This window comes from Microtus pennsylvanicus, chromosome 6 (genome assembly GCF_037038515.1).
Source record: "Microtus pennsylvanicus isolate mMicPen1 chromosome 6, mMicPen1.hap1, whole genome shotgun sequence".
Classification (NCBI taxonomy): domain Eukaryota; kingdom Metazoa; phylum Chordata; class Mammalia; order Rodentia; family Cricetidae; genus Microtus; species Microtus pennsylvanicus.
In genome coordinates this window covers 51,153,046-51,180,829 of record NC_134584.1, presented here as the reverse complement: position 1 = coordinate 51,180,829, position 27,784 = coordinate 51,153,046, and the positions used below count along the sequence as shown (strand labels likewise).

Here is a 27,784-nt window from a genome sequence, read left to right as displayed (position 1 = left end):
TAACATGCAGCCTCTCGCCACAGAACATTGGCAAGCTTCACGGAATGAAGAGCACAGTTCCTCCCTTTCATGCGAGCTTGAATATTCTTGGGTCTGTTTCAGGATGTACAGAAGTCAGTGTGGAAGAGTGGGTCCCTGGCATGCTGACTCACTGTGACTCTTCTAATACCACTTTCTAGAATGACCTTCAGTTCAGATGAGAACCACAAAATACCAGTAATTTTATTTGGGGGAATATTTATATTTTGGTAGGGTAGGTGAATTCCTAATGAAAGGGCATTATTAGAAGCATTTCCCTCCAAATCCCACATGGTTTCATTTTAGGCTTTGCACTTCTAATTGATCCACATAAGGGAAAAATTTATTATTATTATTATTATTATTATTAAATTCACCCATTCCCTATTTCCTTCTAACTGACTCCCATGAATACAGCCTCTCAAAGAAGACACTGTAAGTTCCAAACTGCTTTAGGACAAGCCAACCCCATCTCTCCCACCCTGGTTCAGTGCCCACTGAGTCTGGTAAGTGAGTGCACAGCATTGAGAGAAAACTGTTCTCTGCTCAACTAACTGAGCGATTAGCATTCTACAGTCGTCTCTCCCGTCGATACGAAGAGCAGACTAACTTCCTAAGGGCGAAGGAGTGCAGAGAGGGCACACAGACTGTTCTCCATGCAGGATCCTAAGGCTGATAACCTCTGGGCTTTTCAGGAATCTGTTCCCTGGCTAGGCTGCAGAAATTTGTGGCACTTGGAGAATAGCATCAGTGTAGCTAATGCTGCATCTGAGGGTTAGCCAGGGACCAACCGCTCACTAAGGGACTGTGTGCAGTGTCTCCTTCAGGAACTGCAGTGTGCCCTCTGCGGGCTAAGAGAGCGGGTAGTATAGGAGGGCTAGGTCGGCCCTAGAACTCGTGAGGGTGCCGCCAGCCATGTTCATCAAGTACCAAGACACCGTAACCTGAATCATGTAAGATAATCGCACACATTTATGCTTCATGTAGGGGCTTTACATACAAGCACTAACCAATAACTTCTCTCAAAGCATCTTACTGAGCAGCTCTTTTGAGCCAGGCACACAGTAGAGTCTAGAGACATAGCATCAGACAAAACAGATTGGGTCCCTACTCCCTACTGCCTAGAAGAGTGATTTTCAACCTTCCTGACACTGTGACCCTTTAATACAGTTCCTCATGTTGTGGTGACCCCAACCACGAAATTATTTCTGTTGCTACTTCATAGGTATAATTTTGCTATTGTTATGAACGTGATGTAAATACCTGCCATTTTCCAATGGTCTTAGGTAAGCCCTGTGAAAGGGTTGTTCAACCCCCAAAAGGGTTGCGACCCACAGGTTGAGAACCACTAGTCTACAAGGCCCAGCAAGTTGGTCTGTCAGGGTTGATCCAGCACTGTCCTAGCAACTGTAGCTTTGGACTTCCCAGACAAGTGACCTCCAGTGTTGGATAGGGACAATCCTTCAGTCTCTAACACAAGCTAAGGTAGCTCCCGGTCCTCCAGTTCAACTCTGCTCGCCTACGCAGTCTGGTATTAATGTTAGCACAGGAAAAGAGACATGGGGAAGTATTTCTAAACTCTAAAGCTGTCACTACATGCAACTAGCAAGCTCTTTGGCCCTTTGAGTGTGTACATCTTCACCTCTGTGACGAGACCAACACAGGCCGAAAGAGTAAAGCCTTCGTTTTGAACTTGTAGAGTAGAGGCTAAGATGCCAGTCGGTGCTGACTGACAGTGTCTGTTTGGAAAACAGAAGTTTCAGCCAATATCAATCCACTGATGATGGACCCTGCCCTTCCCATTCTATCTACTCTCTTACCTCTCAAGGGCACACTGTTTGATAGACTTTCTCACACTCTATTTTAAGCCTGTAACCATATGGGGATATCCAAGCTCCCATTTGACAGATGGGAACAGCAGACCTCAAAGCTAACTTGCTCAATCTTCCACAGCCACTGATGAACCCAGCATTCAAGCCCAGACCCCTCAGTCTCCAAACCGATGCTCCTTTCATGCTCCCACAAGTGTTCGCTTGAAAATTTCAGTTCTTTCTTTCTGCGTGTTGTTTCAACACACGCGGAACAGGTGGGAAACTGCCTCACGGCCTGCTGGTTTTCTCCAGCATTCTGGATGCAGCTTGCGATGGCCAGCAAGTAGAGGATTTTTGCTGTTCCCAGAATCAGGTCTCACAGTCGGTCGCCTGCTCTCAAGTCTCCCTTGCCTCCTGAACAGGAATCCTGCAGCTGCCTGGATGCCTGAGGATCTATTTTTAGAAATGGAGGCGGGCATGTGGGTGGAACATGAGTGGGCATTGAGGTGTTGTAGGGTCTATTAATATTTTTTTTTTCCTGAGGACACCCAGAATTGTAACTTGACTAAGTTCAAGATGAATGATCTCTGGAGGTGAGCTTGCCCTTCAGCACCGCCCCTTCCCAGCATTGCTTCTCTCCTGAGCTGGGCTGTTGTTCTCCTACTCCCCAGGGCTTCTTCCAGCACCTGGCACTCAAAGCCAGGGGCATTAGAAGCCTAGCAGCAGCTGAAGTTGATTGCTCTCCAAGAAGGCCAAGGGGGAAGCAGGGCTAATTCTCCTTGACCTCTGTAGGGATTGGCAGGGTTCCTTGAGATTCTTCGGCAGAAGGGGCCTGCTGTTTTAAAGATTCGAACAAACATCCATGGGTGGATCCCCTGCCTTTTAAAACTTCCTGGGGTCACTGACTTTATTCTAGGACACATAAAATACTCTTTCAGGAATGAGAGATTAGAGAGGCAAAGCTGTAGGTAATTCATTCTAAGGCATTAAAGCAAGCATGATATCAGGATAAATATACATAAAATCTCTGCCTTTGGCAACGTAATAGTGGCATTTTGGTTCATAAAAGTGGCATCTTTGCTCAAAGTATTTCTTTGACTTACCAGCTTAATGGAGGCAACATAAAACTGCAAGTGTGTGCTTTTGAGGTTAGGGTTATGTTAAGAGTGTCACTATTGATATATAAAAAGGAGTGGACCAATTCGTAATGTCAAACTAAATATTAAACAAGACAATAACTGTGGGAATAAATTAAACATCTTCGGTTTCAAAATCAGTGATGGCCTTCTGTCTCGGTAGATTCCCCATAGAAGAGGGAGCACGTGATAGAAACAGAGGGGCCACGTATCCCCAGCCACAACTTTTCAAATACTTTCTTTTTTTTTTAGTAATGAAATAACATTTATTGAGTGTTGAAAGGACTCAATTTGCATATTTTTATTTTTTTAATTTTTTAATTTATTTATTTATTAAAGATTTCTGCCTCCTCCCCACCACCGCCTCCCATTTCCCTCCCCCTCCCCCAATCAATTCCCCCCTCCCTCATCAGCCTGAAGAACAATCAGGGTTCCCTGACCTGTGGGAAGTCCAAGGACCACCCACCTCCATCCAGGTCTAGTAAGGTGAGCATCCAAACTGCTTAGGCTCCCCCAAAGCCAGTACGTGCAGTAGGATCAAAAACCCATTGCCATTGTTCTTGAGTTCTCAGTAGTCCTCATTGTTCACTATGTTCAGCAAGTCCGGTTTTATCCCATGTTTTTTCAGACCCAGGCCAGCTGGCCTTGGTGAGTTCCCAATAGAACATCCCCATTGTCTCAGTGTGTGGGTGCACCCCTCACGTTGAATAAATGGGACCTCCTGAGACTGAGAAGCTTCTGTAAAGCAAATACTTTCTTAATAGCATAACAAAGCACACCAAAAAAGCCATTATGTTCTAATTTGCCCATTAGCTATAGATTCTCAAATCAAGCTCCCTAGTATAAACTAGGAATAGCTGCTTATTTTAACCACATTGGAGTAAAACAAAAAACCACTTTGCTTTGGGGTAGGCTCTTCAGATAGTGATAGCACTTACCTCCTTCAAGACTCCTGTTAGGTCTCACTGGCCTCTTCGCAAAAGAGAATCTCTCCCTAAAGGGATTCTGAAAGCAGCTCTGACTAATGCGAAACTCCAGAGAATCACTATTGCGTTTTCAGATGCTATAGTCTTTCCTGAAGGCTAATCTAGAAAACTCTTGGTCTAGATCACACTCTTATAGCTCTGCGAATCTAGAGATCGGAACCTACTGACCATTTAGCAAACATGGGAAGACACCAAGGAGTCCCTACTGTCCCCACTTCGGGCTTGTGTTACTTGACAGCAGCAAGGCCCAACATTCGTTTTAATGCCCACCTACATGTTCTTGGAGCCACAAAGCAAGGCATCTCCCCTCCTCTAACCCTGTCACTTCCTACAGTTGTCTGGGGGTGCTTAGAGCTCTTACACTTTGTAAGTAAGAATCTTGCGAGGAAGTAGGACTTGCATTTGCTGGACACAAGCTTTCTTTCTTAATTACTAAGGCCCAAGCCCAAAGAAAGAAGAGTAAAGGAGGCCATCCTCCTACTTCCTAAATGTAAAATAACTGTAGTGGGCAGCACCATAACCATTACCAGTGTTATTATTATTTCAGTTCTCAGGCCAGTTCACTGAAGAGCTTTAAACAGTGTTTAAATATTCATATAATAAGGAGATTTTCTCCCTCAACTGATTGTTTTGGTTATCAAATATTAAAAACCCATTTTTATTTTAATTGCACTATACTTCTCAAATGTCTCAAGAACATCCCACACATAATTTGAGAATGTCTGTATATTTTATAAAAAACTCAATGTCTTACCAAAGGTTCTAGGAAGTGAGCAGATGTTTCCAGCCATCTCATCCTACATTCTAAGCCACAGCCTCCAGCCACTTTATGTCCCGATTTTAGCCCCTTATCCAGTAGCTCTAGTTCAGTCGTTACATGTTGTAGGCCTACTATCTCTTTGAGAGCCTCTAGTAGGCAGGGAGGACCACCAAAACTCAGAGGGTTTGTGCAACAAGAAGCCTCACTGAAAAGACAGAAGCAGCCACTGGTTTATTCTACCAGTGTCCTTACAGAAAAGGAAGGGAAATGGCAAGGAGATCCATGAAAAGAAATGTGTCCTTGGTCCAGACTTTGGTCTGCTGGTTCTTTCAGCAGTGCCCAAGAGGGCCACCATGGTGTGGTATCTGGCTTAGTGGGAGACACGGCAGGTTCCATAGACTGCCTTGTCTTAACTTGCATGAAGGGAAAAACGTATGTGTGGGTTTAGAAATTCATAGCATTGGAATCCCCCCACTTGAAATTGCTTCTGATTGAAGATTTAGAATGTATGGCTGTCAGAATGACTTCAGAACATGGAAATGCCCATACGTTTCCTCTTCATGTCGGTCTCCTCTACTCAGCAGCTTCCCTTGCTCAGGGTGGATGCTCATCCACAGGTTGTCTGAGCTCAGCATGGCAGGCAGTCTGGCCCCTTTCAATCTTTGGACAGCCTAGTCAGTGCAGCACAGACTCAACCAAGCACAACTGGTGGAAACCGGTTTTCAGGTGCAAGAAATGGAGGGATGAGGCACATTAACGACATCTTGGACAGATACAACCACAACTCAGATTGACGACTCCTCCTCCTCCCCCTCCCCTCCCCCTCCCCTCCCCCTCCCCCTCCTCCTCCTCCTCCGTCTCCTCCTCCTCCTCCGAGTAGCTGCAGGGCTTAAACATGTCGTTCCATCTCCAGGGGCCTTGGGACCTTCACTGTAAATAGAAGGGAGGAGAAGGGGGCAACACAAGGGACAGATGAGTGTTCAGGTTTCTTCCAGAACAGATCCACTTCCAGCCTCTACGGTACCGAAGGTCTATGGTTCTGTAGTTTACAATAGGCCCTCGGATCTCACTCCCCTTGGCCAGTGCTTTCCACATTAGCAGCCGAGTTTAGACGAACCCAGAGGGTCAAAATAAACAAGTATTACTCTTTCTTTATAAGTATTATAAAGTATTTCTTTATAAGTATTAGTATTGATCCATAACCCAAACCCTAATTCCGACAAGAAGGTTGAAAACAAAGTAAAGCAAAACCACACAACAGTTTCTTTCTCTTTAAAGGGACCCTGCCAAGGATGCAGAAGGCAATGAAGATGGTCAAGGATGAGGATGGGCCCTTCAACACAGCCGCAAAGAACGTCCCCTCCTTTCCGCACTGCCTACAGCCGGAAGCTCCCCGAGGGAAGGTTCCCCAAAGACACCTCTTCCCTGAAGTTCTCCGGGGCCCCTTTTCCCAGTTTCGCTATGAACCTCCTCCAGGAGACCTTGATGGATTCCCAGAGGTCTTCGAGGGAGGAGGGTCCCGGAAACGGAAGAGCATGCCCACAAAGATGCCTTACAACCATCCGGCGGAAGAAGCCGCCATTGCTGAGGAGAGCAAGAGCCTGGGCTCTCCGAACCTGCCTCTGCTTTTCCCGCAGCCACAGCGCCCTAAGTGCGACTCTCAGATGATTGACCTGTGCAATGTGGGCTTGCAGTTCTATCGCACCCTGGAGCACTTGGGGGGCAAACCCGTCAAGCAGGAGCCGGTGAAGCCCAGCGCCGTGTGGCCTCAGCCGACACCTCCTGCCTTCCTGCCTCCGCCTTTCCCCTACTACCCCAAAGTCCACCCGGGACTCATGTTCCCCTTCTTCATGCCCTCGTCCTCACCCTTCCCTTTCAGCAGGCACGCCTTCCTGCCCAAGCAGCCCCCCGAGCCAGCGTTACCCCGGAAAGTCGAGCCCCTGGAAAGCGAGGAGACCAAGCAGAAGGTGGAAAGGGTGGATGTGAACGTCCAGATCGATGACAGCTACTATGTGGACGTGGGTGGGGCTCAGAAGCGCTGGCAGTGCCCCACCTGTGACAAGTCCTACACCTCCAAGTACAACCTGGTGACCCACATCCTGGGCCACAGCGGGATCAAGCCACACGCCTGCACCCGCTGTGGGAAGCTCTTCAAGCAGCTCAGCCATCTGCACACCCACATGCTGACACACCAGGGCACGCGGCCCCACAAATGCCAGGTGTGCCACAAGGCCTTCACCCAGACCAGCCACCTGAAGCGCCACATGATGCAGCACAGCGAGGTGAAGCCGCACAACTGTCGCGTGTGCAGTCGGGGCTTTGCCTACCCCAGCGAGCTCAAGGCCCACGAAGCCAAGCACGCCAGCGGGCGTGAGAACATTTGCGTGGAGTGCGGCCTCGACTTCCCTACCCTGGCTCAGCTAAAGAGGCATCTCACCACGCATCGCGGTCCCATTCAGTACAACTGCTCCGAGTGCGACAAGACCTTCCAGTACCCGAGCCAGCTGCAGAACCACATGATGAAACACAAAGACATCCGTCCCTACATCTGCTCCGAGTGCGGCATGGAGTTCGTGCAGCCCCATCACCTCAAGCAGCACTCGCTCACCCACAAGGTATGGGGGAGGGGCACCGGTGGGGATGGGGGTTAGGCTGCTAGGCCACCAACCAGGAAAGGAACAGAGCTGGGGACCTGTAGGTGGGGAGACACTCGCTGCTTCTACCTAAAATGCGGAGAACCTGTGTGACCCTGCCTAAGATATTCGCCTTACTTGGGTCCTGGGAGCCATCCTGGCTTCGGATAGCCAACAGTGAACAGTAGACGATCAATTAAGGCCTTTCCCAGAATAGCCTTAGAATCTAAGGTGGGACTGGAAATTACCAATGCAGACATTTGGAGAGGGCAGTGCGGAAGGATGAAGGAAGCAGCTGGCTGCTGTGATAGCTCTGCTTAGCCCCCAAGAAGCCCTGGCATTTTGTTTCCAGGGTTAGGGATCACCACCAGCGTGGGTTATGCCAATGAAAGCCACCTTCTGGAGAATTCTCTGAGAGCTCTTTCCATCTGAAGCAGGGGCTACTTCTGGTCTGTTGGCTGGCTCTGCTGTGAGACCTGCTTCCTTCAGGTGGCTATAAACTGGAACAGCGTTTGGTCCTAGTCACTCAGGACCAGAGTTTATAGTGTTCTTGTAGGAAGCAGGTGAAAGCTTCCTTCTCTGTTTGGTTTTAATTTCTCTGGGCTCAGATCTTCACGGAGAAATACAGACCCAAGGCTCTAGTTTCTGACTCCTCTGGAACCACTGCTTTGGAGGTCATCAAGCCAAAATAGGCAAGGTCCCAGTGGTATCTTGCAATCTTACTCCAGCTGGACTGACTTGGGTCTATTTTGAGAAGCCAAAAGGTGACTTTTGCCCCCACAGACCTCTAGTCTCACCTTTGACCTCAGTGGTTTTCTTGGCAAGAAAAGCTTCTAGGAAGCCAGGGTCTCTAAGCCATCCTTTATTTCCAAAAGGTCATGAGCGGACCGCTCAGCTGAGGTGATAATGCTGCCACTTTGGCCTCCTGGGTTCCATTTGTTAGGTTAGAACAAAACACACAGTGTTTCCCGGCTCTGCAGCAGAGATATATATGTCCTGCCGGACAAAGGACACCTATAGACACCATCAGAGGGGAGATGGCTGCCAAGTGCAGGAACCGCCGGCAGAGGACTTGGACTTAGATTTGGCCACAAAGGCACCATGGGCTTAGCTCAGGGATGCCTGTGTATGTGGATAAGGAATCAAAGGTTATTGATTTTCCACCATATGAATTCTGCAAGGCAACAGAAAATGAAGCTCAAATGGGAAAAAAGAAACACTATTGTCTTACATGTGTTTCCTATGAATCAGTAAACACAATGTGTTTTCAGTAGCGACATATGCAAACAGTGAGCGGTAAAGTTCAATGCACGCTTGCGTAGTGGTTCCCAACTCATTCGTGCTGATTCTCAGGGACACTGGGGTCTGCTTCCGACTGAAAGTGAACACACCTGGATGTGATGAGGTCTCTCAGGAACCCCAGCACCAGCACACAAGTCTTTATTTATTCATTCACTTTTTTATTTTGTGTTTATGTGCAATCGTCTGCAAATGCCCACAGAAAGGCCCGAGGTCAGTGTCAGCTGCCTACTGCGGCTCTCCGCTTTATCTTTTTGAAAAAGGTCCTCTCACTGAGCTGGAGTTCATCAACTGACTAGGGGTTCTCTGCCTCCTAGTGCTCCTAGTGCTAGGATTACAGACATGCCTTGCTAGGCTTGGCTTTTTCTGTGAGCACTGTGAATGCCTGGACATCGTGTACCCCTCTACCTAGTTTATTCATAGTTGAGGCTCCAACCCGGGGCTTCAAGCATACAAGGCAGGTGCTTTCCCAATGGAGTTATGGGCTCAGCCCCCACCACTTCATGCTGAGAAGACAAATCTTTACCATGAAAGACCATGGAACTTACTTCAAGGTTTCATAGTAACTAAATGGTTGGACAGAAACATGAACCCACCCTTTAGTGCTTCGGGCTCACCAAAACTAGAAAGTGCTAATCTCTTACCGCACACACTCCAGCTTAAATAAGTGAGAATATGACGAGGGTCCGTGCTAATTTAGAATATCTCCTTCCTTAGGCCATTTATAGACACCAGACAGTATGGATTTTTGAGATGTTAATTTGGTAACTTGTTCTAATCCTCATTTTAGTGCCAAGGTTCTTTGATTCTTTTTTAAAAGTCTCTTGCCTGAAACAACAGCACACACCTATAGTCCCAGCTACCCAGGAGCCTGGACCAGGAACCCAGCAATTCAACACTAGCCTCAGCAACGTAGTGAAGCCCTGTATCAAAAAGTCACTATGGAGCCTGGAGAGATGGCTCAGTTAAGAGCATTTGTTGCTTTTGCAGAAGACCTGGGCATGCTTCTCAGCACCCACGTGGTGGTTCATAACCATCTGCAACTCCAGTTCCTGGGGGCATTTGATTCCCTATTCTGACCTTCTCGGGTACTAGGCATGCAGGCGGAATACATACATACATGCATACATACATACATGCATACATACATACATTCCTACATGCATACATACGTGCATGCAAGCATTCATACACATAAAATAAATCTAACATTGTTTTTAAGTCATTGTGGATGGCCACCTTTGGCCCTGGACTTTCCTGGGAAGTAAAGGTTGCCGAGAAAGCTAACATTCTATCTGGGAGTCCCTGGGAAGGCTCTGAGTGGAAGGCATCAGCACGCAAGCCTTGAAACACTGTTCTATAGATAGTGAGGAAACCAGACGACCTTCTTTCTATTTTCCAATTTAGAAGGTTGTCTCATGCCAAAAATGCTCCACCAGAAGCAGCTGGACCACATACAGGAGGCTCCAGAGCTACAGCCCCCACGGGTCAGCATGGCCTATGGGAACCCAGGGGACCCACTGGAGAGGGCAATTATCTCGTTGTAATTGATTGAAGCAAGGATGAATGGCTCTTTGGGGATTTTTGAGTCCATTACTGAGAACTGGTGAGAGACACTGGCTTCCTTCTGGGAAATGATAATATCAGTTTAGATTTTTTTTAATCATCACGAAAGCCAGATTATAGACTCATTTCACGTATCAGTCTACAGTGCTCTTACCAAAATCACATTAATCCTCCAGTCTGATGCTGTAGAATTGGCACCATCAACAGGGAAAACAACAGTAGTTTTCTTCTGGTGCTGAGCTAATTTATGATGTTCAGGGGGGAAAAAAAGGTAGATTATCTCATCAACACTTTCCCAGGAAATCACAACTTAACATGGCTAAAGTTGTGTCGTTTGGAACTTCACTCCTGTCTCCAAGTTTCCTGTGGATTTATGTGTCGAAGAGGAACCGTCTATAGCACTCACGAAAGCCTGGCGCGCAGTCAGCACTCACTGTTCTGAATGTCGCCTCCCCACAGGGCGTGAAAGAACACAAATGCGGGATCTGCGGGCGTGAGTTCACCCTGCTGGCCAACATGAAGAGACACGTGCTGATCCACACCAACATCCGCGCCTACCAGTGTCACCTCTGCTACAAGAGCTTCGTGCAGAAGCAGACGCTCAAGGCGCACATGATCGTCCACTCTGACGTGAAGCCTTTCAAATGCAAGGTGGGAAGAAGGGAGGGCTCGGGGGGCGGGGCTATGCAAATGTCGGACAGGCAAGCCCCTGGCGAGCCTTCTACTGGGTTTCTTCAGTGGTGTAACGAGGCTCAGAGCAGGTCTGTGGCCAAGTCCAAGTTGCATCCGTCATGTTGCCCCTGTTTCTGCCACATGTGATCACAGCAGTTGTTAGCTGGTCCCTGTTTATGTGACTGTGCATTCGTGCTTGGGCTGGAGATGGAGTAGACAGACAGTCATGAAAAGTCTGAGTGAAGAAAGCGCATAATAGAATGACTTGGAAGAGGAGGAAGGTGTTGGGGGGCACCACTGGTCTAGAATAGAAAAATCAGGCAGGCACTGTTTCCATTATAAGCCAATGAGTAGGCACAGAAAGGAATCTGAAAATCTAACATCCCCCCCATCCCCATCCCATCCCTTTCTTGCCTCCCCTCCTCCTGTCTTCACACTTGGGCTAAACCCTTATAATGTGAAAGCAGACATCCCAAAGAGGACGCTGGGGTGCTGACTTCCTTCTCTCTGGATATATCCAGTTGTCATATGACTAGTTCTGAAGATAGCTGTACAACTATGTGCAACAGCTAAAACGGGGAAGCAACCTATGGGCACATCAAAGGATGAGGGGAAGAGAAGGGGTCCAGAACCCTGATCTGGGTCAAGCATGAATGGAGGCGGAAATGGAGGACACGGTGTGAAGTGCAATAAGCCAGGCACAGAGAGCCAAATATTGTGTGTCCTTGCTCATATGTAAGAGCTAAGTTGGCATCATAGAAACAGAGCTGAGACAGTGGTTGCTGGAGGCCAGGGAGGGAAGGAAGGAAAGGAGACAGATGTTAGTAGGGGTGCAAAAATACAGTTAGACGGGAAGAATGTGGTCTGGTGTTCCACAGTACAGCAAGGTGATTAGCTATCAAGACTTTATTGAGTATTTCTCCAAAAAAAAATTTTTAAGCAACCCCAATATCAAGACCGGTGATCTTGATCTGCTCACCACGTGCTCAACATATGAATCTAAATATCATACTATACCCAAACATATATGTATAGTTACTATGTGCCAATTCCAATTATTCTGAAAGCGTAGTAAAGGATCCAAGGCTAGTCCTTCAAAGGGCCCGAGAAATACTTGTGTGGACTGAGGAATAACTGTGACCTCAGCCTCTACAGTATTTTTCCTTTATCCCTAAGTACCACGTGACCCAGAGTCTAAGTTCCTTTGCAGAACAGCTGTATCAGGCTACTTTGGTTCATTCTTATTATATCAACTGAGAGGATGCATGAGATCGATATTACAAGATTGTGGCTTCCCAGGGCTGTTTCAAGAGGATTTCTTAGGCCTAGGTAGTTGGGGGACTGGAGGGGTGGGTACCATCCTACTCAGGAAGAGAGAGCAGCAGGAAAGAAGGACTCCTGCATTCAGACAGTTGAGTGTGTCTGTGTGAAATCCAAGTTTTCCTTTTCTGTTACTGTGTGTTGTCTGGAGTGTGGGTGACTCATTTTGCAAATCCGTATCCCTGCAGTTGGATTCCCTCCTTCCAGGAGGGGTAGCTGCTTTCATCCCTCGGTAGCGTGGCCCCCCACTTGAAGGAACCCCCTGTGAAGTTGGCTTCTTTCCTGTGTTGGCAGCTTCTCGGCAGGGTGAGGGGTCAGGAACCAGAGCTTCCCTAGGCCTTGTGGACATTGTCTAGAGAGGGGCCTTCTCCCCCCACTCCCTTTCCTGCCACTCGCTTCTGTTTCCCCTTCTTTCCTCCAAGCTTTCTGTTGTTTGAAAGTCACATTATGTCCATCTTGAGTGTGTGAGCTGAAGGGGGAGAAAGTTGAGTGTCGGACAGGGGCATCGCTTTCAGGGCCCAGTGAGGAATAGAACAAAAGGCTTCTTTACAGAGGACGAGTAATTTCAAGAGCAAGTAAAGCATTAACTCACACTGAGGACCCTCTTGACGAAGAAGCCTATGAGCAGTTTCTAGTCACGGAACTCCACAGGGACCTCTTCTCTCTCGCTTCTGACACTCCTCCACTTCCCTTCTCACTCCGTTGACCTCCTTAGTGCTTCCTCATTGACAGTTGCTCTCCCTGCAGACATTTGCTGTCTCCTATAGTGGAGGAGCAGACAGGTTCTCTTCTGCTTGGATGTCAAGCACAAACTGTGTTAATTATCCTAACTGATGGTTGGAGTACGATTGTTATTTTATAAAAGGAGCTACCTCTTAAGTTTCTTACCTAAAGAAATACACACCCACTCAGTTCGGCCATCCCCTCTTCCCCATCTATACTGTATCTCCTCTGATCCCTCAGAGAGCTATCCCTCCCTGAGATGGAGGGACAGACTGGGACAGAGATATAATTGGGGGAAGCCCTTGAGATAGAGGGGTAGGACAGGGCAGAGATATTGTCTGGGGTAACCCCTGAGATGGAGGAGTAGGTCAGAGCAGAGATACAGTCTCGGGAGAAGCCCCTGAGATGAAGAGATAGGTCACGGAGAAGATCTGTCTGGGAGGGTGGTAGCCCGTGAGATGGAAGGGTAAGTCAGTGCAGACGAACAGTCTAGGGGAGAGCCTGGAGTGGAAGTCAGGGCAGAGCCAGTCTAAGCAGTGTGGGATCTAGGGACCTTCCTGGGCCAGTTCTGCTTTGCTACTCTCGAAGATCTGCAAGATCTCTGGGACTTGAAGTACACGAGCATCTAGAAAGTTCTCTGTGGAACCAGGGTGCAGAAAGTGCCCAGAGCAGTGCTCTCCAGGCCTGTTGCTGCAGTGAGCCATCCTGGCTGCATGTTCTCGGCCTCCATTCACAGATGACTACGCCCTTCTCCTCCTCAACAGTGACACATCATACATGGTCCCAAGAGCATGGATAGTCAGCTGTGTGGCTCAGAAACTCCATTTTACCCTTTCTTTCGGGTTGCTTAGGCTCTTGATGTCTGGCCCACATCACCAGATTCCGTAGCAAAGTGAACTCCCACTTTGACATGAGAGACAGTTTACCCAGTACAGGGAGAACAGGAGGCGGGGCGGCCCTTCTACGTGGTGTTTAGGTTCTCTCAGAAGGCCGGAACAAAGCTCCTCACCTAGAGAGTGTTGTCTGTTATTAGGCAAAACAATTCGGAAGATAAAAGGCATTCTCATCAAACTCCGCTGGCCCTGATCCAATGCTTAGACATTTCTGAAATAGCAAGCCCTATAGGTCACCTTAACCAAGCCCTTTCTTCCTGAAAGCTCCAGAAACAGTCTGCCAGGTTCTCTTTCTTCTCGTTCCCACTTCCTTACAATGGCTTCCTTTGAGCTAGCCTTTGGTACCATCACTCCTTGTTATTTCAACAGACTTTCCTGCGTGTGTGGGTTGCCTGTCATGCAGGTTCCTCCATGTGCATGAAAACCACAGGGTAGAGAGATCTGTAAAGTCCAAGGCCCCGGTTGGTTCACATCTTGGAAGGGCAGGGTGGTCTTGAGATGTCCTGTGGACTTTGCTTCCTATCTGCTTTGAGCGGGATGGAAATCTGGCCCTGGGTGAAGGCTGTAGGGGACCAGCAGGGTTAGATGTGAGACGGGGGCCACTTGTTCGTTGCTATGCACTTCACAAGCAGCTGAGACAAATGTCTGGCCAGCCACATAGCGATGATGGGGAACGAGCTTAGGCAGTTACACCCAAGTTTGATAGTCATAACAGAGGATAGTTAGTCTCTTCCAGTGATTGACATGCTGGGGGAAGAAAACGACGAGGCTTGCTTCAATTCACATCAGCAGGGAGCTGGCTCTACTGCCGCTCCCCCCAAATTCACAATGAGGAAGATTCTTTTAGTAACAGAGTCTAATTTCTTGGGATCTTCACCATTAAAACACCCTCCTCAACATAAATCCTTCCTCCTGTTGTAGCGCAGACGCGTTCTCACTGGAAACAGCTGTCCCCCGTGAGCAGAAATGTTCGCTGGCTGTAGAATTGAGCATTAACAACAGGGTGGAAAATTAGTGGAGAGGGAAGTTTTCCATTCTGTGTTTCACACACACACACACACACACACACACACACACACACACACACACACACTTATATGTCATATATTTATTTATGACTGCCCTTCTGGACTCTCGCTATTGGCTCGACTTCTAGACTCCTTGCTCCTGGGAGCCAGCTGGAGTTAGTCCAGCGAGCCAGCATGTAGACTTAAGCTATGTTTCACGAATATGCTTCCCACATTCTGCGTAAGCACGCGGGCCTTGATTTGGATACTGTCCTTGTGGTGGCTGCACTCCATAATAGCAAAGAACCAGCTGCCGTCTTTGGGAAGCCTGTCCAGGAAAAGCTTCCATCCAGAATTTCCGGGACAAATTCTCTTTTGAGATGGGTGAAGCCCGGAGCTGCCTAAGTTATGAATCACTGGGTCATCTACAGCCTTTTCTGCAGCAGAGGCCTGAACGCTGAAGGCCTGGGAGTGGAGCAGAAGGGTGCAGTCGCCTCGGAAGGGGTCTCTATTCTTCCTCTCCCGAACGGACTGCTGGCTGTTCAATGCACCGGAAGGAGAGAGAGCAGGCTGGGCAGTTTGCAGGGACTCAGAGCCCCTGGGGTCAGGGTTTCCAGGCTGGCCTGGAGGGGGTTAAGGCAGTGACCAGATAGCGGCCTTTTGGCAGCACGGCCCTCCTCCTAGGCAGAAGGAAGGATATAGCTGTATGAACTGCCTGTTTAACAATGCCTAGCATGTCCCCAGAGGCCCGTCTACAAATAGATTTCATCTTGCTTTCTCTTGTACTTTTCGGAGTTTCCTGTTTTCTCACGGTCCTTTTGGACAGTTTACAGTCTCTCTCTCCCTCCCTCCCTCCCTCCCTCTCCCTTTGAGGAAAGGAACACCCTTCTTATTAAAGAGGGAGTGGGAGAAGAATGTACAGGAAGGGCAGCCAAGCCTAGGCCATTCTCTTGGACCGGCTGGAGCTCTCTGACCTTTCCTCTCAGGATAGCAAAAAGCTTCCTGGGGCATCTTGTCTCTCTGAAGCTCACCTCAGGCAACTGGAGCCAGGTCCAGCGCTGCTTGGCCTTCGGGGCCTCTGGACTCAGCCAAGTGGCTGCTACTGTCATTGTCCCATCTCTGCCCACAGCTGACCTGGGTGGCAGCTGCTGCCTCAGGGGCTCATGGGAAACAAGGAACTCCAGGCCCTGTACCGCGGGGTGGGCAGATGGGAAGAGCACCAGGAGGCCAGAGCAAGGAGGCTGAAGCAAACAGGACATGTGATAGCTGTTTCAAGGGCATCCTGGACATCAGAGAGCCATCTGGTGGACTCTCCAAAAGCCTGTGGTCTATCGTGAATCTTTGCTTTCCACCCATGGATCCTGGGCTGGGCTTCTAGTCAGTCCCAGGTCACCTGGTACGGATTTAGCCAGAAGATTCCCTTTCTGTTCCTTTGATGTTTGAAAAGGACAGCACCCTTGCTGGGTGGCTCACATCTGGGAGATGGAAGTCGAGTCTCCAACCCTCCAGCAGCACCTGCACCAACGGCTCTCTCACTTTGATGCAGACCTTGTTAGGTCATTCACCCAGTCCCGGCTTGGGAAGGCACTTATATTTTCAACTCAAGATTAAGGGAAGCCTTCACTTCAGCTACTGATTTTTCTCAGAGATAAAAAGGAGTTTTGCCGTTCCCTTGGCACTCTTCCTCCTTCCAATCTAATGCCCCTCCCCAGCAGCGAGGACATCCCAGGACTCCATCAGTAGCAGACCCCAGGCTCTTTCTCTAACCCCTCTTCACTGTCTAAGAGGTGTGGCTCTCTACACTTGGGCATAGTCATGTGAGGACACCCTTCCGGGAACAATGGAAAAGCAAGTGTTCCGGATGAGGACCACAGGGCTTGGTGGGGGTCAGAGGTGGAGGAAGAAGCTGAGTGAGATGTGAATGGAGGCCGGGTGCTTCATTCGGGTCCTTCGTGACCCGACTCCACCTGTCTGACACTGAGGGTTGCAGTTTACAAACGGATGTGTGCATCGGCTCGTGGGGAGATGAGGAGGAGCAGTAATGGCTGTATTTTAAGATTTCATATGGGCTGATGATATTTCCTGACTTGTTTATATATTCGCCCAGCCTAATGCTTAGCTACTCATTAAGGGTATTATGTTTGCAGCTCTGTGCCTGATAACGAGCTTGGTTACAAAGGAAATTGAAGTGACCTTTGAATAGAAAACTGGCTGGGCCGCATTTGGGACCTCAGAGTTGACTTGCTTCCACTTATCTCTACTGTGACAGCCAGTAGCTACCATCAGTCATGCAGGGGAAACTTGTTTATAAAAAATTAAGCTTGCCAACAGGACAAAAACTAGTTTTCTTTACCAGTGAGACAGAAGAGAGCTGACTGGTCATGGCCTACGGTGTACTTTCCTGTAGACCACTGGAATTACTTTGAAAGATAATATAATGTCTTGTTTTGTTTTATGTTTTGAGACAGGGTCTCTCTCTGTACTCCTGGCTGTCCTGGAGCTCATTATGTAGACAAGGCTGGTCTTGAACTCACAGAGCTCTGACAATATAATTTTAAGGTCCAATATAAATATAACATCCCCATGTACCACTAAAATGTCCCAAGAAATTTCATATTAAATGAACTGAGGCAGAAAATTTGCAGCAGAATAGTTTACTAGGTTTTCAGAAAGGATCAAAAGGGCAGCTTATCTGTCTTAGGGTTACTATTGCTGTGACGAAACACCATGACCAAAGCAACTTGGAGGAAAAGGGTTTCTTTTTCAGTTTACACTTCTAGATTATAGCCCATCACAGAGGGAAATCAGGGCAGGAACCTGGAGGCAGGAGCTGATGAAGAGGCCATGGAAGGCTGCTTACTGGCTTTCTCCCCCTGGCTTGCTCATCCTGCTTTCTTATAGAATCCAGGACCACCATCCCAGGGATGACACCACCCACAATGGGCTGGCCCCTCCTCCACCAACCACTAATCATGAAATCGCCCTATGGTCAGATCTTATGGAGGCATTTTCTCAATTGAGGCTCCCTCCTTTCAGATAACTCTAGCTTGTGCCAAGTGGACATAAAGAAGAAGCTGCAGAACCCCCGGAGGTGGCCAATATAATGAACACACACCTCTGAGTGTAGACTTGTGGCGAGGGAAATTGATAAGTGGGTCCTTTGAGGATTGACGGGTGGGACCTTGGCAGACAGATTGAAGGGCCTTTTCTGGCCCCATGTTCCAGGTATGATGGGTATGACAGCCATAAGCAGTTGGTTCTCACCACAGCAGCAGCCGGTCCCTCACCCATGCTGGAAAGTAGGCTGAAGTGTCTACAAATATTCACGAAGATGCCTGATACCTGTGCCAAGGCAGAACTCACCACACATCCTTCAAGAAAGGCGGGGTGTGTGTGTGTGTGTGTGTGTGTGTGTGTGTGTGTGTGTGTGTGTTCATGTGTAGGCCAACCTCAAATGTCATTTCCAGGAATCATCAGTCTCTCTCTCTCTCTCTCTCTCTCTCTCTCTTTCTCTCTCTCTCTCCCCCCCCCCCCCCCGCCGCCCCCCAGGGACCTCAGGATCACTAGTCAGCCTAGGTTGGCTGTCCAGTGAGTCCCCAGGGACCCGCCCATCTCTCCCTCCTCCACACTAGTGTTGCAGAGGCTTGCCACCACACTCAGTGCTTGGCTCAGGTTCTCGGGCCTGGACAGCAAGCACTTTACCAGCTAAGTGCTGCCCCAGATCCATCTCTCTGATGAAGCATTTTCAGGCCAGTCCAGAGTCTAACTAATACCTGAGCAGAGAGATAATAACCAGAAGAGGAATGTCTCCACCACAGAAGCCAGTTCGGAAGGTCTTCATCCTATCCTCTCAGTGATGTCTGTCTGCTTTTGAGTGGAGCATCCGACCTGTCTATGTCTGGACTTGTCCAGTGTTGGAGCTGATCTTCCAGCTTTCTGCTTCTCTCTCCCACTAGAGGTTTTTTCTTATTTAAGTTCTTCTCCTGCAACATGCCCCACTTTCTGAGGACCTGTCGCGTGTCAAGCACACCCAAGGCGATGGCAACAGAACCTCCGCAAACCCCGGGAAGCGTACTTTCAATATTGACTAAGCACTGGTCCCAGCAATCGCACCAGCGACACACCTCCAAACACTCAGGAATCATCCCACAAAACATAAGAGGTGTTTCTTTTCCTTAAAATGTAATATGGGTCTTTAGATCTGAAGTTTTATTCCTTGGCTATATAGAGAAGTGAGTTAACTAAGCTAACAATTATAAATTAAAAAAAAAAAAAACTCTGAGACATTCAAAGCTTAGTAAATCTCCGTGTCTTCATGAATTCTGTCTAGTGGGGATAACAGAAGAATCGACCCCTCACATGGCTTCTCTAGTGGAAGCTGGGATTAGATCTGTTTTCTCATCCTTTCCTCTTCTTGGGGTGTCATTTTTTTGTTCTTGCCCTCTCACTCCATGCTGGGGTTCACATGCTATGCAAGCACTGCACTGCCAAGTTGCATCCCAGATTTTGGGGATCCCCGTTTTCTAATGTGTGTGGTTTTCAGTTACTCTAAGTTTAATGGTCTGCCTAGGACACCAAATTCATTCTTGCTGGCAATGAATCAAAGGGGAGAAATGGTCTTCAAATCATCAAATGCAAACCATTCAACAATACTAAGCCAGCCACTCATAATCTGTATGTGGCTTATTTGGGCCAAGCCAGGTCCTCTTATAGCCAGCATTCTTTTGCCTAGCTTCCCAAGGTCAGTCTTGCCAGCTCTGCCCATTCTTCCAAGGTTAGCTTCACTGCCCTTCCCTAAAGAAAATAGTATCTTTGGTAATGGAAAATCAGTCTAGAATCTTCCACATTAGTCTTGAAGGTCTCTCTCAACGAGAAGAGAAGCTTATGTGAGCCCCAGGGGTTGCCGGACTGCACATCTTCCTTGTGATGTCTCTCAGCACATATTGCTGTCACCACTGCACTGCCCGTCAGAGGCTGAGGACAGAGGGGACGGCTCTGCCATTAGTCAACACACTAGTTTAAGCACAGACACAGAATCCTTCTTTGTCTTCCGCACAGCACAACCAAGGAAGGGCTGGAGCTCCCAAACATTGTTCTCCTGAAGCAAGGGGACAGCAGGTGCCCCACAGTCACTGCTGTGCCCTTCTTTCTGCTGAGACTCAGATTCGCTCTTGAGATCCATCATTTATGGACCCATGCTGGGTGGCTCACAGCTGCCTGGTCACATGTGTGCACATAGGCGCACACAGGTGCATTTACACAGACTCAGACATATACACAGATACATGATTTTTAATGCTTGCTCGGAAAAAAAAAATCTCACTTCCTTAAATCTCTACCCAGAGAAAAGATAACTCCTTCCTTGGATTTCTGTTTCTTTTAATTAGCCATATAGTTAGTTCGAGGTCAGCCTGGACTATATGACCCTCCTCCACGAAACAAAACAAACTTTAATTTATGAGCTTTGAGCTCTGGCCCTTGAGTTTAGAGATACTGGACACCTGTGTCTCGGAAATCTACCTGCTCCACTTCGGAGCCTGAGCACCTGGCTCCTCCCTGACGGCCAAGAGGCATTGCCTTTGGCAGTAGTTATAGCACCAAGCAGGTGTGGCCGCTGCTCTCCAGGTTCCCCCACCCCCAATGAGAACACAAGTTCTCGGAGAGATCACTGTGTCCTGGTCTCTGTCCCCAACAGCTGTGTGGGAAGGAATTCAACCGCATGCACAACCTGATGGGCCACATGCACCTGCACTCCGACAGCAAGCCCTTCAAGTGCCTCTACTGCCCGAGCAAGTTCACTCTGAAGGGGAACCTGACGCGCCACATGAAGGTCAAGCATGGAGTGATGGAGCGAGGCCTTCATGCCCAAGGTACTCCCTCCACCCTGGTTGGAAGCCCTGCCCACATAGAAGAGGGATGTGTTTTTATGGGGACACTTTGGTGGGGGAGCTGGGATGAGTCTTGCCCTAAACAGGGAATGTGTTTTAATGGCCACAGAAGAGCGGGCGTGAGGGTCACAGAGGCAACTCGGGAACACAGTAATGATGCCAGAGGTACGGTTATTGGTCCCTTTGTCTCACAGACTCCGTGGAGTTCTTTATCTCTTTAAATCCTCCAAGTCACTCTTAACTGCAGAATATCTGTTATTTCCGTTTTGCACGTTGGGAATCTGAGACTTCCAAAGTTGCTCAAGGAAAAAGAACCAGAGTCAGGATTTGAACCCCAACCTTTTCAACTCAGTCTCTGTTAGATCTACTCCTCATACTGCTAGATGACATAGGATTTTTCTTCCATTTTTTAAAAAACAAACAACGATGAAAACAATGCGGGTCCTCATACTCTGCCCAGCAGAAGTACGTTTGCCGTGGGCCATGTTTCCCTTCTGTCCACTCAAGGGCGGTTTTCCTATTGCCCCAGCTCCACGTGAGCAGGGCTTTGTGTCTCTCCTGCTGAGTCTTTGCTGAACTAATGAAGAGTTCTTGCTTATTTTAACTCCTCGGTCCCGGGCCCTTGTCAATGAAGACTTTACGTTCCAGGTCCCTTGAGTGCATCAGGGCCACTTCATCACCCAATCAATCAATCTTACAATAAAGAGACCGTAAATGCACCCAGCCAGGGCAGTGACAGGGCAGAGGGAATGAGGCCACCTAAGGCCTTCTAGGTGTGTCTGGGGTGTGTGTGTGTGGAGAAGACAGACACGCAGAGCTCAGGATAACACTATCAGCAGCATCCTCACTCACTTCTCCCAAGTCCGTGAAAGAGTCCATGACTCTCCCCATTTTGTGTCTGAGGAGACCAGGTCTCACCAGTGTAGTTTGAAGGCAAAGCTGGGATTCTAGCTCTAGGTTTTCTGAGTCATCTGTTTGTCATCCCATGCAGAGCCAGGTGACCTGTTTGTACTTCCAAAGTGAAGCAGACAGATGCACACATGTGTAAGATGCATACCTGAACACACAACAAGAAACAAGATAAGCATAACAGGGTTTTTCACAACACCCTTGGGTGACCCCCCACTCAGGCAGCTATGGTCATCACAAACAAGGGCTGGAGTTTATGCAAAAAAATTTGAAAAATACTGGTTAAAAGGAGCTGATTTTTGTTTGTTTGTTTGTTTTTAATTTTTTTTATTTATTGAGATGGCCTTCCTTTTTTAATCGTTTCCTGAATCTCTGGCTGGTCAAGTCACCTCTAAAGCAAAGTATGGATTTTTCTAAGTAGAAGAGACAGCCATAGCAGGAGGAAGCCAGTCCACTATCTAGAAATTTGATGTGGTCACTATGAATTTGCCCCACATTGAAGGTCACATCTTAACAGGAACCTGGTGGCTCTGTCACTTTGTGGGACAAGGAAAGCATCACTATGTGATTGCTTTGAAAAAACTAACAGATTTCAACAATTTTTGCAGCTTCATCTATAAATGGTAAATTTGTGTGTATGTGCAGTGTGTGTGTGTGTGTGTGTGTGTGTGTGTGTGTGTGAGTGAGTGAGTGAAAATAAATCATTAGGAAGCTGGAAAAGATCCCTCTTGTCCCCTGACAGGATTAAAGTTATAGACAGCTGACGTCATTGTCCCTTAGAGTCCCTATTCCTCCTTTCTTCACTCCAGCCCCAGCCTGCTACCTGCTGCATCCTAGAGACCTCCCTTCCTATTTCTCAAACCCTTAGGGTCCCTGCTGCATCTCACAGTCTGGTTTGGGTCACCACAGTCTGGGGCCTTGAATCTGAGATGACATGAGCCATTATACCCTCTGTGGATCAGGAAGCCCATCTTTCTAGACCCAAACGTCACCCTGCCCAGTACAGGGACATCTGTGATCCCAAACAGGGACCTGGTGAGCTCCTCAGAGAACCTCTAGCCTGTGCATAGGGACCACGGGCTTGGAGCAGCCTTTTTGGGACCACGTGGAAGAGCTTAGGTTTGTTTGTCTTTGTTTGAGGATGAACTCTCTTTGTTGTTGCTTTGTTTATTTGCTGTCAACTTAATGCTGTCTGTGAAAATAAAAGGAGACATGCATAAGGAGTGAAGAGGAAACGCAGTAACCACTTCAGAGTTCATCCAGTTTTGAGATCTGAGCCTACATCCTTCCAGACATTTTTGATAAGGAAAAAAGGGAAGAGAATGCCACAAAGACTTAAAATATCTAGAGAATACATGTATGATCCTTAGTAGCCTTCTGTAACACACAGACATAACTCATTGTATGGTTTAAGTGCTTAACCAAAATTTAGATACTCAGTTTTTTTACATATTCAGTATAATGAAAAAAATCCACACATATATGGTGCTCCTGCCCCCCCTCACTTTTTAATATTTTAAATTCTCAGTAGAGGTATTGCTAAGTCAGGGCATACGTTGCCAGGTTTGCCTTAAAGGGTTGCATGGGTTATGATCTTCCTGTACCATGTACTTAATGAAAATCAAGCCCCGCCCCCTCCCCGCCTTGCCCTGTTTATAAAATGGACAACCAGGATGCTTAAAGAGCCTTGGGCACTGCTTTGCTCAGGCACGTAAATTCTGCTTTGGTCCTGCAGGTCTGGGCAGGGGACGACTCGTCCTGGCGCAGTCCTCTGCTGTCCTGAGGAACCTGGAGCAGGAGGAGCCATTTGACCTTTCCCAAAAGCGCAACGCAAAGGGGCCAGTGTTCCAATCCGACGTGGACAGCACACGGAGCTACCTCTGCCAGGAGGAGGAAGAGGAAGAGGATGGGGACGAGAGCAACAGCTATGAGGTGGAGTCCTACAGCCCCAGCCTGGCCCAGGAGAGCCAGCAACCCTGCGCACCTGAGGATCTGTCCACCAAACAGGAGCAGAGCTTCCGGGTCCCCGGGGAAGGACGCAGAGACCAGGATGCTCTGGAAGAGCAGCAGGAGGAGAGTGGCGAGGACAATGAAGGCAGAGACATAGACTGTGCCATCACAGACGAGCCTCTGGGCAGCAGGCTGTTGCAAAGCGGTGGGCAGGGCCCCCCTTTTTCCGATTACTTATACTTCAAGCACAGAGATGAGGGTTTAAAAGAATTACTGGAGAGGAAAATGGAAAAACAAGCAGTCCTTTTGGGTGTCTAAGTGGACGGCTTTGAAATTACATTTGTAAAATGAGATCTAGGCAGTTCAAATATAGCTTTCTGCACGAATTGTCGTTTGCTGGGGACAGGCGAGTGGCGCCAGTCTTTACAAATGGCTCAGACTAAACGTGCGGGTGACATAAAAGCTCCTCAGGTCGTTCCTTGGGCACTTGGCAATTTCATACAGGTGCAGGGGCCCCTCAGTGTGATTTTACACACCACCCAAATGATGAACGGAGCTCTCCTCTAGATACCTAACTGCAAGCTGAACCTCAAGGTGCTTCTAGAAACTGTCTTCTTCTAACATGCAATAGGGTAAAATGTCTTTCTAGTTGCAGAACTGTGGTGCTCATGTTACCTTAGCCGTAACTCTTTAGTTGCATATTTGAAGGTTACAATATCATAGACAAAAATATTAGCAGTTGTATAGAATAATAGCCTCTATTAAATAGTAGAAACACAGGCAATGATGCAAGAGATGGGCTTTAGGGGAGGCTGTTCTCAAGGAGTTCCTGCAGATGTGAGCTAGGGCTTCAGAAGAAGGTAATCACTTCGACTGAGCTCTTAGATGCCTGGTTGGTTGCTCTGTTCTGCCTCAGCTTCACTGGTCAGTGGGAGATTTGGAGCACCCCCGTAGATGTCTGGACAATGCTTGGTGGTCCCGAATCTTCAGACCAAATCCCTGCCTCAAGAAGAGCTTCCTCACAGAGATCATTGCCACCTCGTTCCGAGGCCTCATGCTCCAAGGAGCAACTGAAAGGCGAGTTGCCACAGTGAGCAGTAGGGCTTGGGCTATGAAATGGGGTTCAGGACTTCTCCCTAAAACAAGTTCGACTTATTTAGGGTAAATGAATGATCACCCACTAATGCTATAAGCAGGACCTGAGCTGTGATCTCAGAGCTCGCTACATGTGAGACTCATCCAGAAGAACCTCTAGAAAACACTGATGTAGTGCGGCATGGGAGCTCACAGATGTAATTCCAGAGCAGGAGAGTTGCCTCATGTTTGAAATCAGACTGGGCTACAAAGGAAAAACTTCTCTTTAAAATAAGGAAGGAAGGAAGGAAGGAAGGAAGGAAGGAAGGAAGGAAGGAAGGAAGGAAGGAAGGAAGGAAAGAGAAAAAGAAGCAAAATCCACCCATGGTGGGGCCTTGCTCTGTTAGGTTCTGGCTTTAACACATCTGGAGTGCCACCCCCCCAGCACTGGGAGTTTCCAGATCACCTCTAGGTGCCTCTTAAAAAAGAAGCACAGAGTTCTCACATCCCCCAGTTCTGTGTCTGCTGGGACGCCTTCCCACTGCCCTTACCTATTTCTGATCTTGACTTCAGACTCTCTGAAGAGGCCAGGAGACCTGTAACCACAATGCTGACTTTTGCCTTTGTTCTTATTCTGTCACCCTCCCAAGGACACACGCGTGCACATGCACACACTGTGGACATAGATTTTGCGTGTGTGCACCTGAAGACAAGGCCTGTGATGTTTGTAGCCCCCAGCGTGTGGAAAGATACATGTTGACTCTCGTTCTTGCCCAGGGGCTTGAACTGCTGTTGCAGGGCCCATGAGCTTTATGATGGCTGTGTTGGCCTGTCAGCTGGGCCTTCTTAGACCCTGCCACCGTGGGAAGCAGCACTGACAGACATTGCATTCATATCGCTGAGTCACAGTAGGTACCAGACTGTGCTCATGTAAAGCCTGCCTCTTGGTTGGGAGTGCCAACATTTTCGGTAAAGCCAGGTTCTAGTGACTGCATTGCTGCCTCTCCTCCCAAAGTGCCCAGCACATTCCTTTAGAAGATCCAGTCTAGCTCCAACCGGATGCGGCTTTCCCCATCAGCCAAGCTGCTTCTCCATGACCCTCATCTTTTCACTCCTGTACTCAGAGAACCTCTCACCCATGTCTCCTGCCAACATCCTAAAATTCATTCTTCTGTCATGACTGCCACTGTGAAAAACAAAAGCTTTTGGCGTTTCCTACTCCACCTGTGCATACCCCGAGGTCACAACATCTGCAAAAGGACGGATGAGGAGGAGAATGGCCTGGGTTTCTATGGCCACAAGCACCACTCTGGACACAGAGCTGTTACAGGTCTTCAGATTGGCCAGATTCCTTCCACGTACTATGAATGAAACTTTTAGGTGCCTTCGGTAAAAGTGCCAAGGAAGCTTCATTCAGGAACCAAGAGTTGAGGACCTACTAGGTGCTGTGTCTTATCACAGTTCCACATGCTTCCAGGTGCTTTCTGGGGATGTCCTGTTGGAACAGAAGGAGCCAGGAGAATCTGGAGGAGCAGAATCTAGTCTATCCCAAACAAACCCTGTGGGGCTGTTTGAGGAATCAGTGTGTGTGTGGGGGGGGATTAGAATGGTGGTTTACGAGCATGTTTTGGAGAGTGGAAAGTCTCATCACAGGGCCCTCTGGAGCTGCAAGGGAAGGAGATACCTGGTCCCTAGGTCCTGTCACTCCAGCAGGCTTCCTCTGTGTGGTGTTAGCATCCTGAGTAAGATTTCCTGAAGGGAAAAGAGAGTTCTCGGGGAAAGTAACCACAATGTAGATTGGCCTGTGCTAATCCTGGCTCTAGATTCTATTTCCAGGTATAAAAGACTTAGTAGGCTTTAACCAACCCAACACTGATGCATAAACAAAGTCAGGCCCAGGTTTCGTGTGTGGAAGAAGCAGTAACCCCCCCTTTGCAACTATTAGCCCAAGGTATCCGTTCCTTACTTCTCAGAGGCACCCCAGTATGTTTGATCAGTTTCCTGACTTTGGAAGAGGTGTGGCCAACCTTGATCCATGATCTGATTAATCAGCTAGCCTCGGAGAACCAAAGAATAACACCATCCAGGGTCACCAGCACTGCAAAGCCATGCTCTTTGTCGCATTGTAGAATTCTGGAAATGGATCAGAGCGGAATACTTTCCAGGCTTTTGACCATCACCGCTTTGAACCAACTAACAATCCAGACAAGTGGCATATTTGCCTCTTATCCTTTTTATTCAGGTTTATGATGGTCCTCTGTATTGCTTTTGTATTTCTCTTTCATTCTTTTAAAAAAAAAAAACTTGGATATTCCTTTGGCCCTGACACTGGAGTCAACTTTTGCTAAGCCAAAAGGAGTTAACGGGTCTATGTGGATATATGTAGCTGCAAGAGAAAGCTCAATGTGCATACTGTATTTATTGAGTCCCAAAGACAGTCAATAAAATATTCACATTGTGTTTTGAATTATGACCTTTGTCTACTTTGCTGAAACAAAATGTAACCAAGCTAACATTTGAAATCCTTCATATCTTTGGACATCACACCAAATGTTGCTTTTTTATAAAGAATTTTGGCTTCCCAGTTAAAAACTAAGCCTCCAAGGGTCTAGCGCCCCAAGTTGTGAATATTGCTTCCTGGAAATGGCGTGTAACCTATATTTTGTTAATTTAAGCAAATAAAAACATGTTGAAAAAAACTGTGTTATTCTCCAAGAATTCTTGTAATTCTAACTCCTACAACAACGGTGAATCTCTGCTCAGAGCATCTGATGGCTTTTCTAACCCAAAGTCCCAAAGTATTTCACATTCCTCCTCCAAACTTGTGCCAAAGGCCTGAGAACCACATAGTTGCAGCAATAGTCCCACTTTTTCTTTTCTGAACTAGTTCTGTAGACCAGGCTGGCCTCAAACTCACAGAGATCCGTCTGCCTCTGCCTCTCAAGTGCTGGGATTAAAGGTGTGTGTCACCGCTGCCTGGCCAGCCTCACTTCTTGACATAAGTTTTCTGTGTTAGTTACATTTCTTATTTCTGTGTCAAAATACCATGGCTGTCTTGGTTAGTATTCTTTAGCTGTGAAGAGATACCATGACCAAGGAAGCACTTACAAAAGAAGGCATTTAATTGGGGCTTGCTTAC

At 47.9% G+C, this 27,784-nt stretch overlaps 1 protein-coding gene across 1 annotated transcript in view; it reads left to right on the top strand.

Moving 5' to 3' along the window:
- Positions 1–23,957, top strand: part of Znf366 (zinc finger protein 366) — a 60,798-nt gene extending 36,841 nt beyond the window's left edge. The window contains exons 2-5 of the mRNA XM_075976231.1: positions 5,990–7,326; positions 10,669–10,860; positions 20,520–20,694; positions 23,357–23,957. Coding sequence (XP_075832346.1) covers positions 6,004–7,326; positions 10,669–10,860; positions 20,520–20,694; positions 23,357–23,889 — 2,223 coding nt within the window. The 5' untranslated portion in view covers positions 5,990–6,003 and the 3' untranslated portion in view covers positions 23,890–23,957. The remainder of the gene's footprint in view (positions 1–5,989; positions 7,327–10,668; positions 10,861–20,519; positions 20,695–23,356) is intronic.
- Positions 23,958–27,784: the final 3,827 nt, after the last annotated feature.